This window comes from Alligator sinensis, unplaced genomic scaffold (genome assembly GCF_000455745.1).
Source record: "Alligator sinensis unplaced genomic scaffold, ASM45574v1 scaffold628_2, whole genome shotgun sequence".
Lineage (NCBI taxonomy): Eukaryota > Metazoa > Chordata > Crocodylia > Alligatoridae > Alligator > Alligator sinensis.
The window spans coordinates 3,202,292-3,219,001 of record NW_005841833.1 but is presented as its reverse complement, the minus strand read 5'-3'; the positions used below and the strand labels follow the sequence as shown (position 1 = coordinate 3,219,001).

The window sequence follows — 16,710 nt, the reverse complement described above, 5'->3', positions numbered from 1 at the left end:
GTAGGGAAAATAGAAAGTAACGCCCTTAGCACAAAGCTACACCTCGTTTCCCATCCATATTGATTGCCTTTCTGCTTTAAGTACCATTCCTAAATGGCTTGCAGCTTTCTGCAAGGTGATGTCGAGGGCACATTACACTCTGAACACGTAGTTATAAAGCAAGCAAACAAACGGGGATGTTGGGTTGAACGGCCCTATTTAAAAAAAGCAAGCCGTGGCAAGACAGGTGCGGTGTCGTAAAGCAGTCAGCTCACAGATGTTACCCAAGGTTTAATGCCTCTCGCGGCTGTCCCACCTCCACCTGAGCTGCACATCAGCCTGACGACTGGCAGAGCCTTGCCGACTTCACGGCTCCCTTGCAAATCGCCTGGCCCCTGCATGCAATGATTGGCATCTGTCAGGAGCCGGATGATGGGCGGCATTGATGTAAGGCACCAACACTGCATGTGGAGAAGTCTAGCTACGTGCTGGCATGCTTCCCAGGGAGCAAATGCTTTACTGTCAGGAATGACTGGCATGTATAACACAGGGGAACAGTGCAGTCCAATGGTTAGCGTGCTGTGCTGCGAGTTGGGAGACCTGCATTCGGTCCCGTGACCTGCTGCAGCAAATGCTTCTCTTTCTCTACACCTGGTCCCCCTCCTCATTCTTGTCTGGCTTCGAGGCTAAACTCTTCTAGACACGTTACACTGTTAGTACAGTGCCCAGGTGCCATGATGTGGGATTCTAGCACAGCGGCATGCCTGCTTCCACCAGGAACCAATGCGTCCTTCCAGGAAGCTCTGGCAGGACTGAGACTCCTCAAGGTACCCAAGGGAGTTAGATGCCCCACTTCAGAGGACCTGGGCATAAATAAGTGCTGGCCACCCACCCCATTTGAAAGCCTAGCTTCAGTTCCCAAAACATTGTGAAGTGTGGGGTGGCCAGCAGGTCTGCCAAAACGGTCTTGTCATTCTACATCATCCACCATCCCCAGGAGAGCCTCTCGGCTTGCGTGGGGTCCAGCTCGTGTTCTCTCCACCACTGTGGGTTTCTATTTGCCTGAACATGCCTGGATTTGCAAGGGCAGATGCAATGCCCAGATCACTTCACCAACGTGCTGCATGCCAGGGCTTAAAGGAGCCCAGAGCCCCAGCGCTGAGACCCCTTCCCCTGCGATTACTGCTTTAGCCCCAGTGGCCGCATGATGACCCTGCCTACTCTCGAGTTTCTTCTTCATGCAGCGTGCAAGATTCGTTGCTGCATGAGCCAGGGGAGTCAAGTAGGATTGCCGAGTCTTTAAAAAGGATTGGCAAATTCAGGGTTGGTTAGTAGGGGTTGTGCTCGTGCATGCTGAGAGATGGGCAATGAGGCTTCACGCTTCAGAAGAGAAGCTGTGCACCTGCAGGGATCAAAGAAGGATCCCCACCAAGGAGCTCACCAGGTAGGTGAGAAAATGGCCATAGCTGGAGACACGGGAGTGGGTAGCACAGGGGCCTGATGGTAGAGAGCAGAGCCCAGGGGAAATGAACTCAGCTGGTGAAATCTTGGCCCTATGGTTATATCAGGGCAGGTGCCAAGCTAGGAAGCACTCAGTAGAGCTATGCTGGACTTCTGGATCCATTTGAATCAATTAAAACCAAAGGAAAAGAGGCACCTCAATTTCTTTGGGGAATCAGCACCTCGGCTATTGGGGTGCCAAGCAGTTTGTGCTTTGTGGGGCTGATCTGGAGTGGATATAAATCCAGGGATCCACTCACGTCAGTAGATGGGGGGGTTCGTTTGGCACCATAGTTCCTGGCCTGTCCGCTCTTCAGCGCTTGCAGCATTCATTGCCTTGTCCTTTCCCATTTCTTCTTTCCTCCTCCTCCGAATTCCCACCACCGAACACTAATTTTAGAATTGACGTTTCAGCAATAGAGAACAAAAAAAGAAAAAAGAAGAAAAAAAGAAGCCAGGTCTGTGCAAAACTGATGCAAAAAAACCCCGATCTAATTTCTTTCCTGGAGTTTTAAGAACTGCTGCTTTCCCATCAGGGAATTCACTTAATTTCTGCATGTAAATCTAAAATCAAACGCTGGGCACAGACAGAGCAGCGGGCAAGGGTTCGGTTGTGTAATACGGCATTCAAAACCAACACACATCCCAAAACCAACGCTATTTTCGATCAGTCCTGACTGAGGCCAAAAGTCCCGATCCCTCGGATGGGTTGTAAAGACAGAGCTCAGCGTAGGGCTGTCTTCTCCTTGTTGGGCTCTCATGGTTTGATCCCAAGCTACCTTGGCCCAAAGAGCCCTGGCTGGTGAAACTTCTCATCTCCAGTTCAATGGCACGGATGCAACATGCTCCCGGTCAGTGGCTAGCCTCCATTTCCCCAGGTATTTGCACTTACATGCCTGCTAGAGCCAATTACCCAAACATCCCTCTGTTATCTCTGGACGTGCCAGGGATTCCACCATGATCTATGATGCGAAGAATCAACTGACTGGTGCTAAATGTGATGTATTGAGCCATCTTCCCAGCCTTGGCTGCAGTCTTTTTTTTAATGTAAGGCAAGTCCTTGAAAGGACTTTGCTAATTATGTAGTATATAGCTTGTGGGTTTAATGATTTAGCCTTGGAACAACTATTTACGTGGCAAATGCAAGGATCTCTTGTTACACCTGAAGTGACGGGGTTTTTTTCCCCACTCTAAGTGATCAGTAGCAAGAAAACCACAATTGCCTAGACACGCGGATAAAGCTGCTTCAGGAAATAATTGGGCAAGATCCATGCCCTTGGCTTGTATGAAACCCCTCTTGGCAAGCAACAGGGCCCAATTCACATGGACTGGTTCAGAGACAGCATCTCATCCTATAGCTGCAGGATTGCAGTGGGTACAACAGGGAGACATCAGGACAGACTGCATATCCCCCCCAAGCTCTCCAAGCATCACAGGGGTGCAGCCTGGTCTGGTAGACCCCCTGGTTGTATAACCCTGGGCCTGGGTGCACCGTGGGATTGAGGGGCTGGCTGCATGCCCAGCTGTGTGCTGAGCCCAGACTGCGTGTTGCTCTCTGGGTCCTTCATGCTCTCCCATTGCACCTGCCCTTTAGCGGAGGGGATTTTCTACAACCTACAAGACAGCTCCCCGTCCCCTTCCCTCTGTCCGGTGGTGTGTCTGCTGTTCCTGTCCTCACCCACTGCCATGCGCCTTTTGGGCCATGGTGGCAAGGGGTCATTTAGAGTAGCCCCGAGGCTGTGTGCTGCAGGCCAGGCCATGAATCCAGAGCTATTGCCCATTGCAAATTGTGCTGCAGCTCTTGCTTTTCCCAGCAGAAGCCCCCAAATTCCCACCCCCAGCATTTCTTCCCCTTCCAATACAATGCCGGTAGGAGCTGGTGTGGCCTGAACAGTGGCTGCAAAGCCCGGCTATTTCACTGTGGATGGCTCCTTTCCAGACTTATCCGGCCTGAAGCTAAACAAGTGGAGGAATTCATAGCACTTGGCCTTCAATGCCTCTGAAAATCTCAGTGTTAGGCTCTCGTAGCTTGATCCCAAGCTATCTTGGCCCAAAGAGCCCTTGCTGGTGAAACTTCTCAGCTCCATACATTGCTTCCCCTCATCCTCCAGAATATGCTTTATTTCTTAGTTGGTCTAATAAAAGGTATCATCTCTGAATTGAGAGTTTTAGAGTTTTGCATTTCTTTTTGACTCAGACCAACACAGCTCCCAAATAAAGGGATGTATTTGCTTTTGCATTCATTCCTTGCATCTGCATGGGTCCCTCCCACCCCGCTTTTTCCTTGATTTAAATTTCTAGGCCAGCTGAAGTAAGTCACACTGAAGAGGTGCAGTATAATGTTTAGCAGGGGAGGAGGGGAGAGAACGCGAGGAAGCTGAATTTGTCTTCTCTGTCTTTCTTTCAGCAAAATACATTGGCTGCTACGTGGACAACACTCACCAACGCGCCCTGCGTGGCGTGTCCTTCTTCGACTACAAGAAGATGACAGTGTTTCGTTGCCAGGACAACTGCGCTGAACGGTACGGTGGTAAATGAACACGGCATCTTCATTAATTTCAACCCATCAACAGTATTTCTCTCTTGTCAGCTTAAGCGCTCCAGCACCTTGCCCATTTTTCTCCTGCTTCCTCCTCCCGTTATTTTTAAAGCTCCTCAGCCGACATAGCCAAAGATCCTGGGTTTTGATTTGGTTTTGTTTTGTTTTTTTAAAACTCACCAGGAAAACCCTCTTCTGATGACAGGCAAGCTGTGAGCAACTTCATCCCTCTTTGGTCCCGCGCGGAGATTGCAATAAAGATTTGGCCGGGCTCAGGGCTTGCAAAAGTAAAAGCCGGTTGCACTACTCAAGCTGCCCTGTTCCAAGATGTGTTTGGAGTCTAACATTTCATATCCCAGGGAGGACTTGCTCAGGGAAGGATTCAGCACAGCACCATGTGCTGAATTATTACTCGAATAATGCTTGACGCTGGACTAGGGCTGTGCAGGTCTTAGGTGGGGCCTGGGCACAAGAAGAAGCATCGCCTGCTCAGACGGGTCTCGGACTCTCGTTTCAAACGCACAGCTCAGGTCTGAAAAGGAACAAGTGCCCGGACTGCAAAGCTCACAAATGCATGACATGCAAAATGAAAAAGGATACACACGCAGTGCAGTCGCGGTGTGACACACGAGGGATCTTGCATCTTTCCAGGCTGCTCTGTGTTGCTTTTAAACAACAGCAATGAATTACCTTTCACCCCTGAATCCCTCTAGCCAGCTCTTTCTCTGGGCAGGGCACTTGCTTTTCTGCCGGGTAGGTGTGGAGGGAACAGACTGACCTTCATGGAAATTAATGTCTGATTGTCTTTATTCCACATGTAAACCCTTCTACTGCAGGCAACTTCTTAGCTCTTGCTACCACCCCCCGCTGGGTATGCAATCCAGGGCAGCAAGTTATCCTCCCAAACATCCCTGCAAAGAAAAGCTCTTAGCTTTTCAGCTCCCCCCACCATTTAGAGGGGAAACTGAGGCACAGAAGTGCAAAGGCATCAAAGTGGAGTGGCAGGCAAAAGACAGACTCAAAGCCATAGTCTCTGAGCAGTCAGGGTGCCAAGGCCAAGTTTCAGGCCGGAGACCAGAGCTGGCACAGTGGTCACTTGCTCTGGGGTCAGCAGTGTTGCTGTATCCCTGCCAGTCTGTTAAAGGGCTGAGCAGTGTCTGGCATGGTGTGGACGAACGGGGCAGGGTTGCCAATTGGGCCTTGGGCCTGGGAGGTTTTCAAAAACACCTAAGGACCTACCTAATTCTCTCCATGCATCCCACTGGTCCCCTCTCTGCATCATTCAGTGTCCAAATACCTTTAGAAACCAAGCTGCAAGGGGCATGCCCAAGGGCATTAAACTCTAGTGGCCTGATCCCTCTCAGAAAATTAGAAGCTTGTGCTTCTTTCAAACCTTCCTGAGCACCAGCCCTTCCGTAGAGAATGCCCTACCAGCCTCTGAAATGCATCGGACAGTGGCTGCCTATTGCCAGATAATCCCTCCCCGCAACTTCCCTTATCACCAGCAATTACCGCCCTGACGCCTGCCCCATCGGGAGGCCAAGTCAGAGGACGGAGGTCCTCCAGAGTTTTATGACATCCTTGAGCTGTCCCATTAGTGCTGCCACTGATACACCCAGGGTCATTCTCTGCTCTGGCTCCCAGCGCAAAACAGAGGCAGGCCTGAGCTCTCATCCAGGGAGCCACGCTATGTTGGAGCTGTCTGTGGAGATAACCTTGCTGCCTTCTCTTGCCTGCCTTGTGCTAGTGCCAAAGGAGTTACGCTCCAGGCTATACCTGTACTTGGCAGCTGCAAACGTGAGCTAAAATTTGCAGTGCTTCTATGTCAACTTCCAGCATCCTAATACCTGAGAGCGCCCCGCTGTCAGCCCTCGCACTTCTGAAGAAATATAGCTCCCCGTGAGGTTCGCAGGATGAACTGTGAAGATTTATGAACCCGCAGCTGTTAGACCAGGTAAAAGAGGTGTGCATGGTGAGGCTGTAGCCAGGTGTGTGCAGCTGACAGCAGCTGGCACAGGTTTGCAGGTAAGCACAAAGCCATGCACCCAACACAACTGATTGGCCCCCTTAGGTACGGCCAACGATAGCTCGGGAGATGGTTTCGACTGCAGACTCACCAGGCCAACAAATCTTCTCTGCTCTTGGGCTGAGCACGCTGCAGTTATTCAATAAATAATCGTGAGGGAGCCTCAGACTTCACCCATCCTCTCTCTTTGCCTCTGTGGGATGGCTACACACGAGGCATCCCGCTTGGAAAGTTGTGTCACCGGAGCTGCATTTGCTGGTAGATGCTGTGACAAGCTCTGACCCCTTCTCCGAAGCGCAGTGGTTTTCATCTCTGCTTTCACTTTGCAGGCTTGCTCCTGCGTGCCACGTCCCCTTGCAATCTTCTCCTTTCATATCAAATCTGTATCAAGTACGGGAGCTTTCCTCTTTTGAAGCCCCACAAAGTCTCCATCACTTATTATTTCTTCTGCAACACACATAATGCCCTTTTGCCTTTAAGTAATGCTGCTGTCTCTTGCTTTATGATCTATACGATGCACTAAGCCCTTTTTCTTTTAAAGTGATGCTGCTTCCAGCTAGTGTCTAGTAAATCATCAACAATGGCCACACACCGAAAGAAAAGATCATGCCTGCTTTGTTCAGAGAACTTGAACCACAGCAAGACTCCCCTGGCGACTAGGACTCTCCTACAGGCTCTGGGAAAACTGGTGCCCTGCTACCACCAGCACACGGAGGAATATAGGCTGACACGTGAATGGACAGGTTGCTATAGAGCACGCTAAGGGCAGCAGAGCCCGGCAAGCCAAGCAGTGAATTTCCACAGGCCCCCTTCTCAATCTCATGCCTGGTTTACTCTGCAGGAGCTCCATTTTCACACATGGAGCTACTCCTTGTTGGAGTGTATCCTGCCCGTCTCCAACTGCTGCACCACTGTGGGGCTTGAGCCATTTAAAGAGCTCCTCTGGTGCCTCTTGGATGCAGGAGTTAACAGGTGTGCAGGGTATTATTGATTACTTTTTGGGCATCATCATGACCTGTCTTGTGCTTGAGGACCGTTTTCTACAAGAACCTGATCAAAAGCCCATGGAAATCAATGAGGTTAGGGCCAGGCCTTATGACCTGGATACAGATATCTTAAGTCATTACATGGGTTTTGCATTGCCGATTTGAAGAGCAGCTCCTCTGGATCTGAAAGCAAATATATCCTAATGTGACACGGGTCAGAAATGCTCCCCCGAGAGGCGTGCTTCTCTCCTGGCAGTGCTCTGAACACGCTGAATAAGGAAGGGCCCAAAAGGGGAAGAAGTACCAGGTTTGAACAGGATGCCCCCCTCTAGCAGGCACAATTCCTGCACGCCGGACCTCCTGCAAGAGGCTCTGATCTGCACATGTCGACGGGGCTGCACAGATGGCAGCTGGAAGCCTGCTTGCTGAAGGCCAAATCCTGAGCGGTGCTAGCTGCAGTGGGGGGGGCATCGTACTTCCTGGGATACTGGCAACAGCCAGGGCTTGCTATCAGAGTTGGGATCCACTGTGGTGAGCCAAGATGCATTTCCCCCGTGGTTTATGCAATAGAAATGCACAGGATCTGCCTGGTGGAGGAAACAGCCCTAGATTATGGGGGGGGGCATCGTACTTCCTGGGATACTCAACAGCCAGGGCTTGCTATCAGAGTTGGGATCCACTGTGGTGAGCCAAGATGCATTTCCCCCGTGGTTTATGCAATAGAAATGCACAGGATCTGCCTGGTGGAGGAAACAGCCCTAGATTACAAGTGCCCTGCACTAGGGAGCCCTGTGCATTTCCCCGAGACCAGCTAGCGTGATTGCAGCCAACATTGCCAGCAGCCTTAATGGATTACCAGTCGCTCCCCTCTAGCAAGGCCAAAATGCAATCTCACATAACTTTTTTCTACCCCCGATGCTGTGATCCCCCAGCAGATCTGCCCTTGTTCCTTCCACCCGTGCTGTCTTGCTGTCCTCAGTGCAGGACGCTGCTCTGACTCTGCTCTCTCCCTCCAGGGGCTACCTGTATGCAGGGCTGGAGTTCGGGGCCGAATGCTACTGCGGACACAAAATCCAGGCCGTGAACGTGAGCGAGGCAGAGTGCAGCATGGAGTGCAAGGGGGAGAAGAGCAACATCTGCGGAGGTGTGAACCGGCTGTCCATCTACCGGCTGGAGCTGGCTCAGGAGTCCGCCCGGAGATGTAAGCAATCGCCGTGTTGTGGTCTGGCCCGGAGGTGGCTGGCAGGAATGGACAGGGAGGTGCAACAAGGGCACAGAGAGGGTCCTCGCCCCCTTCTGCATTTTCCAGAGGCACATGCCCTCTTGGCCTTTTTGGGGGGTGGACCCCACATCTTTGGGTTCCTGCGATGGGCGACTGTTTGCATTTCAACCTTAGTGGCCAGGACAGCTGGAAGCAGCCCTCCCCTCCCCATGCTCTATGAAGCTGGTGGTTCAAAGGGACCAGCGGAAGATGAGGCTGCAGGGGAGAATAAGAGTTGGGTGCACGTGGGAAGGGGGGTGCAGCATGGCTTTAGTTGACCTTCGGTGCCTCCAAATAACATTCAGAGGCATCTCCAAGCCCTCCCCACTTCCCAAGCTGTGAGACCCCCCCCCACAGCAGTCACAACAGGTGCCTGGTGAGATCAAGACCCCTTGCGTCTTGGGGGGCCATGGGAGAGGGTCTCGCATGAAAGTGATCTCGGTCCTACCAGGGTCGAAGCAGTGGCATTGTCCCCCATGTTGCAGCTGTAGTTTATCCAGGAGGCGGCTTGCACCAGGGACTGGGCACCCCTTGCCTCTCCTAACAGCAGCTGGACTCCATTTCTGGCATTAGGGAACATGACAGCTTCCCCGCTGCTCCCCTTCCCCTGTCCCCATCACCCCACGCACACTCTTTGCAGCTCACGTCATGGTGAACCACCCCGCAAGCTGCAATTGTGTCACCTCCCCTAGAAAGAGGGGGACTTTCTATCATCTGTCACGGGGGGTTGCCTTCGCTGGCTCTCTCTGGACCAGGTCTGGGCGACTTCAGCTCAGGAAGAAGGGAAAAAACCAGGGCTGGGTTTGGCTGCCTTCTGGGAGGAGCCCTGGATTCCTGATCTATAACATCTTGGTGAACACCCACTGCGACGCCGGGGGCCGTTATTATGACGGACTGGAACCGCTTGAGTCGTGCTGGTGGGGGCCGCGGGAACGTGCGCGGGGAATTATTCAGAAGAGGGCTGGAATAGATCGTGCCGACTCGGCTCTCCGTGACAAGACATGAAAGGGAAAAATTCAATACTGGATTCATTGCACTTGGAGCTTCCCCCCCCCTTCTCTTCCTTCCCTTTCAGCCTGATGCCATCTCTCAGAAAGCCTTATTCTCTCAGACGAGCTGCACTTAATGATCATCTGGCAGCAGGAAGATGAGGGAAACTGTGCTGTTTTACAGGAAAAAAGTCTCCATCTCTTCACTGATGCTTTTCAGGCACCAATATTTTTCGGTATCCCCTGTGTAGCAGACTGGACATACCCATGCCCAATCCAGTAAGAAATGGCTGGGATTCGAGTGCACTCGCATCCTACGACACGTCCTCTGTTTCTCTTAACAGTACTTGTTCGGCTCCAATTAAACTTGCATTATAATTACCCACAGTCGAAGCCTTTTTTTTTTCTAACCCACTGGCCAAGAACGGTGATAGTTAAATGCGCGGCATCATTCGGAAATGGCTCTAATTGGGGTCTTGCCATAATCATCTTAATCAGGAGTGACAGACTCCAAGAGCATAATTTAGTAGCTAACTACAGAGAGGACTCTGGAGGTAGCGCACTTTCTGTGATGATGTCCCTGGATGGTTTTTTTCTTTCAATGAACCTTGCAAGGAGAGAGCAGAGTCGAGTCTGGGGGTAAAATGGACGTGAGAGCACAGGAACACGCTGGGATTTGAGCTACAGGAGGGCAAAGGCTTGGGTTAACGTCCAGTCCCACGGGACAGCGGTAGGAGCATAAGGAACTTGGTCACTGAACCGGCGGGCATGTCAGACATTGAGCTCAAATGCCATCTTAGGACAGAGAAGGCAGGAAGGGAAACAGCAGGAGATGAAGGATTTACCCAAGGTTATCCAGAAAGTGGGTGGCGGAGCTGGGATGAGACGCCAGCCAAGTGCACTGAACCATTCGAGCAGCATAGCAAATTAGGGCTGCAAAAGAGCTAGAAAAGTAGTACCACCTGCCCCACCTGTACTCGAACCATGCGTGTAATCACCTCTTTGAAACCTCCAGCGAGGGAGAGTGCCCGTCCTCCCTAGGTGACCGGTTCCAGGGCTTAACTGTCCCTACAATTAGAAAAGTTTCTAATATCCAACCTCGGTCTCCTTTGTTGTCACTTCTTGTCCTATCCCCAGTGGATGTGGAGAGCAGTCCACAACCTGCCTTTCTCCGGTAACCTTTGAAGTCTTTTATCATAACTCTCTCTGGTCTTCTCTTCTTTGGACTAAGCCAACCCAGTGCTTGCCAGCTTTCTTCCTTTCCAGTGTTGCTTCTCCCTGGGTTTTTCTCCAATTTCTCTCCAGCTGCCAGGCTAGACACCAACAGGAAGCCAGGGCACTTGGCCCAAGAAAACCCTCCCTTAGGGATTACAGGGTGGTCTGGAGGCTGCTGAGCTCTTGATGATGGTCCTCGTTAGAAAGCAAGGTGGTCCCATGGGGCTGCCCGCTTCTCCCAATTCCTAGTCAGTAAACATCACTAAAAGCTCAACCTACCTTCACTCTTCTCCCCATCGTTGCTTTTCCGGGTAGACAATAGCTGTCAGGGATGTTATGGGACAGGGCATCGTCTGAATAATGGCACTCTCATTGTGGGACTTGAGAATAAAGCTGCTTTTTGCAAATGGCAGCCGTGCCTGAGGAAGCCGAAGCAGCTCTCTCATTGAGTAGCTTGAGACAGAGTCAGGAATAATGCCCAAATCTTTGCTGGCGTGATTGTGCAAGTACTGAAAATAGGCAATCCTATGCAGACAGTCCAGTAGCTTGAGACAGAGTCAGGGTTGGGGATAGTACCCAAATCTCCCAGCACCCCCGGGCCAGTATATCAGTCACGCGGCTGGATGCATAGCCTGTTTTCAGATGCTGATGGCAGAGAAAACATCTGGAAGCCATGGCGAGCATTATAATGTGCCCCAGGCGTTTGCTTTTGATGATGAGGGTGGACTGCAACGGGCATGAAGTCTGCAGGAAACTTGGGTTGACCCTTGCCTTTCATCGGCTGCTGCAAAACGCTCTTCATGAAAAGCACCTCGTTGCTGAGCCTGCCTCTGTGCTGAAACCTTAAGGATGCGGCAGAGCTCTCGGGCACTTGGTAGCATCGAAGTACCGGAGAGCTGGCCATCGTGTCTGCCAAAAACCAAGCAGGGAGAAAGCAGATATTCTTGGGGAGCTGACGCTCCTCTCTGGAAATACATTATCAACGTAGCGGGAAAGGTGTGTCGTTGTGGAGCTGCCAGGCTCCATCCAGATCCCTTGCGGGCTGAAAAATGGACTGTCTGAATAGGATTGCCTATTTTCAGTACGTGCACAATCAAGCCAGCAAAGATTATGGGATGTGCCTTGCTAATTAGCTCATTCCTGCCAGGCAGACCAGCGTCCTCACATCCTTAAAGAACCTCCTCACATAATAAGCGATTGCTCTGTAAATATGCTAATTCATTTGAATTTCTCTGATTAAAGACATAGACTTAATCATGGCAGTGCGGGCTGGACAGGACTTGGCTGGCATGTGAGACAGATTTGGGTTTATGGATCTCAAATGGCTTGAGCCTGAAACCCAGACTGCTTCAGTGACAGCTAATAATAGCAATAGATTGCATGTTTATGCTGCTGGTAATTACTCACAATAGCACGAGGCATTACAGTTACTCTATTGATTGCACTGAATTGGGCCAAAAAGACTCCAGCCAAGGCTCAAGATGCCTGTGGTGCCAGGCACTGTCCAGACATGGCACAGGTAGACGGTGTCTCCTGCACCGGTCTCGGCCAGTGTCCTACGACTGGCATCAACCTGCTTTCCAGAGACCAATGAATTAAGCAGTTTAATTAAAAATTAAGCTCCCTCCCAGCTTGCCAGCCTGGGAGGACAAGTTTAACCCCTTTGCTGCTGCAATGTAGTGTGACAGCATTTCTGTGTGGCTCTAAATCAGCTGATTTTGACCCTGTCTGGCTTTCTGCCCCTTCGGGCAGGGGGCTGGGCTCGAGGATCTTCCGAGATCCCTTCCAGCCCTAATGTCTATGAAATCTATGACTGCAGCATTTCTAACACTGGCTGGGAACCACTGCAGACTTCTCCTGGCTTGTCTTCTTCTGTCCTGACAAGGTCTTCTCAAGCAACCAGCCTGTGGTAGATGGACAAGGGCCAGTCTGGTGGGGAGGGCGGCCCTTGCCCCACGTGGCTTTTGCCCCACTGCATCAGGCAGGTCACAGGAAAGGATAAAAATAAAGAACAAGAGTTTGCTCCTGGGCTTTTTGCTCCAATTTTGCAGCATAAACAACCAGCAAAATGCAGTGGCTGAGGTCTTGCCGGAGAGGGCTTGCGGCAGGAACGGAGCTCGTTCTCAACAAATTGCTTTTAGGGCTGTTTTGCTGCAGCTAAAAATGACTCATTCAGATGCGATTAGCAAGTCAGGCTTCACAGCCACTGGACGGCGGAAGACAGAAGAAAAGCTAGTTCTCCCCAGGCTCACACGGCTGTAGGAGTGTCGCGGGGGCAGAGGGGGAGCAGAAGGAAGGAAGGGAGCTTGTGACTGCCCGATGTACGCTTCTGCGTCTGTGGCTTGTCAAGGGACGAGGAAGGAAATGCAGCGCTACCAGTAGAGCAAACCCCTCAGGGAACACGGGGCTGTGTCCTGTGCCTCGGTTTCTCCAAAAAAGAAAGTACACTGAACTGCACATAAAAGAAATTACCCTCTGGAGGGTGGGTCCATCAGGGCTTCCTTAGGTTCTTACAAAGTGCAAGATGAGCATCATGCAGAGGGGAAAGGGCTAAGCTGAGATTTGGAAAGGAGGGGCTCATTCCTGCCTCTGCCACTGATGCCCCACATGGCCTTGGCCATGTCTTCTCATCTCCGAGCGCCTTGTTTGCCCACCTTGCCTATGTAGAGTGCGCACTCTTTGGGATAAAGAGCATCTCCCACCCTGTGCCTGACATGCTGGGGATCGCGTTATGGCGTTTGGAGGAGTTATTGTAAAAGGAATCATTTGTAATACAACGGCCCCGTGGCCCTGTCCTGTGTGAGGCACACGGGTATGGGGCAGAGGACTTGAAAGTAAATGATTTTCCTCGGCTCTTCCTCACCTCCCCTTAGAAGAGGAGTCTTTACCTGGCAAAGCCTTCTTTGCCCTCCAGGAGAGGCCTTTTTATCAGCCATCATCCATGCCGGAGACCTACCCCACTTGGAAATGAAGCATTAACAGAGTGGCCATGCATCAGTAATTCGCCTAATGAGGTCGGCCTGCATCGTTCCAGAGGGAGGCAAAATGCTGGTCGCCTCCACCACCGACTCCCTTTAATCTGATAAACTTCCTCCAGAGGATGGTCGAGACGTTGGGAGAAAAACAAACAAAAAAAAGAAATCCTTGTTAATCAGCAAAGACGGGGGTGTGATTCCGCAGAGACCGTGTTGCCAATTTAGGAGAGCTGTCAAATGTCCTGTTATCGCTGTGGGAGGGAGGAGGCTGGAAGCGGAGATGGCAGCTGAGTCCACCACGCCAGGTCTGCGCTGAGCGCCCACAGCGTGGGTGCAGCTCACGTGGGGAAAGTCAAGGGCTCCTCTGAGACACTCCAGCTACAACAGCATCAATGACTCCCTTGCTGTGTCCTCTCTGATGTGCCTAGCTGAGCACCAGAGACAAACGGACCCGCGTTCTCTGATGGGGAATACTTTGCCCAAGTTATCCCTTGTCTAATGATGGTGCAGGTGGCCTGTTCTCCATCAGGCCCCTTGGTCATCAAGAGCCCCAAGACTCTCCATCTTCCAGCCCATTTATGCTTTTCCAGGGATGTGCAGGATAGAGCTCCAGTGTCTCCAATTGCTCCCTGGCCCTGGGGTCCTGTCTATGCAGCAAATGCAAGCCAACCTGGGCCTGGCGATCAGTGCAGCTGGCCCAGCATAGACCTGGGTTAACAATCCCGCAATCTGCCCAGCGTCTCAGGCAAGCATCAAAGCCAGAACAGGAGCAACAGGCTTCTGAGGCGACACTGCCAACCGTGCCGATCCGGGAACATAGCCCTAAGGTTATCAGCTCTCTGGAAAAGGGACTCCTTTGTTGCTTGCCGAAAAAAAGGGGACCTTTGAGGGTACAAAGCACCGAACATCTTAGTAGTAAAATAATAACCGGGGACGAGCAACTTGCAACTAACAATGTACTGGAACGGGGGGGGCCTCCTCTTCTGATTCAGAGAGCCTGAAGTCAGCCATGCATGCATGATTGATGCATATCAAGAGACATTGGAGCGCTGTACCGTGCATCTCGAACCCAGGCACTGCATGGACCCGGCGGGCGACCAAAGTAACAGAAAGCTGGCTGATTGATTCATAGAAAGTTAGCCCCTTGCCATTACTTGTGAATCCCCTAGTTCTGGTGCGCTTGTAATCACCTGCAAATCAACAGCCGCCTTCTCCATAACTGTCTTTCAGTAGGGACAGAAATTACACATGAACTGGTATAATTAATCAGAAACTGGTTAAAATCTGTAACACAACAGAAGTTCAGTGCATATAAACTGCTTTCAAAGTGGGCAAAACCAATTTAAGATAAACCCGGATGGATGCAGCAGACTGAACTGATTGAGGTTAAATTGGTTTATTGAACTTCTGTCCCAGGTCCCCGAGGGCGGTAGAAAATAAACTCAGACACCAGGACTGAGGACCTGGGAGTTGTTAGTGATGCTTTGTGTTACCTACTCACTTGGGTTTGATAGTCCTCGTTTGGTGCTGGAAGGCTGCTTAAGGGATGCCATCCCTGTGACACTCCACTGCTGTCCCTAACAGGGACCGTGGCTCTGTGCCCTGTTTATACCAGGGACAGGCCCGGGGAGATTTAAGTGACTCAACCAAAGCCGCACAGGAAATCAGGGGCAGAGACTGTGCTAGACACCCAGGACTCCTGCCTTCTTGTTACTTGCTGCAACTACCAGGCCTTGCCCAGAAACCTGCTTATGCCTTGAGCTGGTGTCCCGGTCTCCGGGAAGTAGCTTGTTCCCCCGTCCCTGCGCGAGGTGATGTTGGTGGGTCCCTTCACTGGCTGGAAAGCCCCTTCATGAGAACAATGACCCGCTTTGCAGATGGAGCCTACACTGTGAATGGAAGAGGTGTCTCCTTATTAAGTGCTTTGGACAGTTGGATTAAGTGTAACACACCCCGACAAAGAAGGGGAAAAAAGAGCCAGGGAGAAAGGAAGAGGCATCAGTGAAAGCCGAGTGCCTCTCTAATGAGTCAGAAATAGGTTTTTGATCTTCTCCTGGCTTTGCAAGCCTTTTGTGAATCTCGCCTGTAATTTTGTATTCATTGGATTCCGCCTTCCGTCATCTTTAAAACCCAAAGACTGGTGGGGCTCATTAGCAGGTACTTAAATGTCAAAGGGAGAGCGAATCTCTGCAGTCAGGTGGAGGAACATTTACAGTGATCCTTGGATGTCGCTAAGATACCCGGTTGGGTATTCGGGTTTTTTCCAGTCGCCAGCCTGCCCCATGGGAGAGCGTGCAGAAATCAAATTAGAAAAATGCAAATGCCTCCCCACAAACTGCTCTGGGAGAAGGACAGGGAAAACGGAGAGCTCCCAAAGTGTGCTGCCTGCATGTTTTGGGACGCTAGCAGGCTTGGCGGCAGATATGGTCCTGCAGCGAGTTGCCATCGACTTCCACCCACCGTGCGGCGGGAGTGCGGGCATGGGCAGTTACTGCAGTAAAGCTCTGCTGCCTTATACTGCAGGGTGTATCGACTGCTTGTCCACCCGGGTCCTGCATGGTTACGCTTCTAAACCAGCAGCCAATTTGTTTTCAGACCTGTTGTCACCTGTTTCAGGGACACCTTTTTAGTCTGACTTACTTGTGTTCATTCCCTTTGCTTTGTCTTCATCTCAACTAGAAGTCCCATCGGTCTGAAGTTGGGCAGTTGCTCTGCACACACGCGGACCTTCATAACCCACGTTATCCGAGACGCTACGATCAGTCCTTCTCCCGAACGCAAGACGCTTTCCCGGCATCCGGCCCTCATGACGTGCTGGCTCATTTGCTGATGACCTCTGCAGAAGTTTGCTCTCAAAACCACATCTCCGAACCAAGCCTGCTTAAACAGATGGTACATCTCTTGCTGCCACAACCCTGACATTTAATGCAGGGCACTGTGAAATTCACTTTTCCAAGAGCTGCTTCTTAAACTTCAGTTAAAAGGCCCCACTATTCTCTCCAAAGGTCAAAACAAATGGATTCGCTGATTGGATTCGAGTGGCATAATGCTGGCATTCAAACCAGAAAGGAAACAGTGAGAAGCGAGATGGCCAAGGTACACCATCCGCTGCCTAATGTGCATTTTCCCAGGTGAAGATCGCCTCTTCAATTGCTAATCCAGTTGTGTGACTGCGTTCCCATTCCAGAGTATTTTTAAAAGCATATTTCAGCACAAAAACCCCCAAACCACAGACATTCC

The 16,710-nt window shown here is 51.2% G+C and overlaps 1 protein-coding gene across 2 annotated transcripts in view; it reads left to right on the top strand.

Moving 5' to 3' along the window:
• Positions 1-16,710, top strand: part of WSCD2 (WSC domain containing 2) — a 107,155-nt gene that overhangs the window by 57,831 nt on the left and 32,614 nt on the right. For both annotated transcript variants that reach the window (XM_006015159.2, XM_025198700.1), the window contains 2 exons: positions 3,887-4,001; positions 8,047-8,231. In XM_006015159.2, the coding sequence (XP_006015221.1) occupies positions 3,887-4,001; positions 8,047-8,231 (300 nt within the window). The remainder of the gene's footprint in view (positions 1-3,886; positions 4,002-8,046; positions 8,232-16,710) is intronic.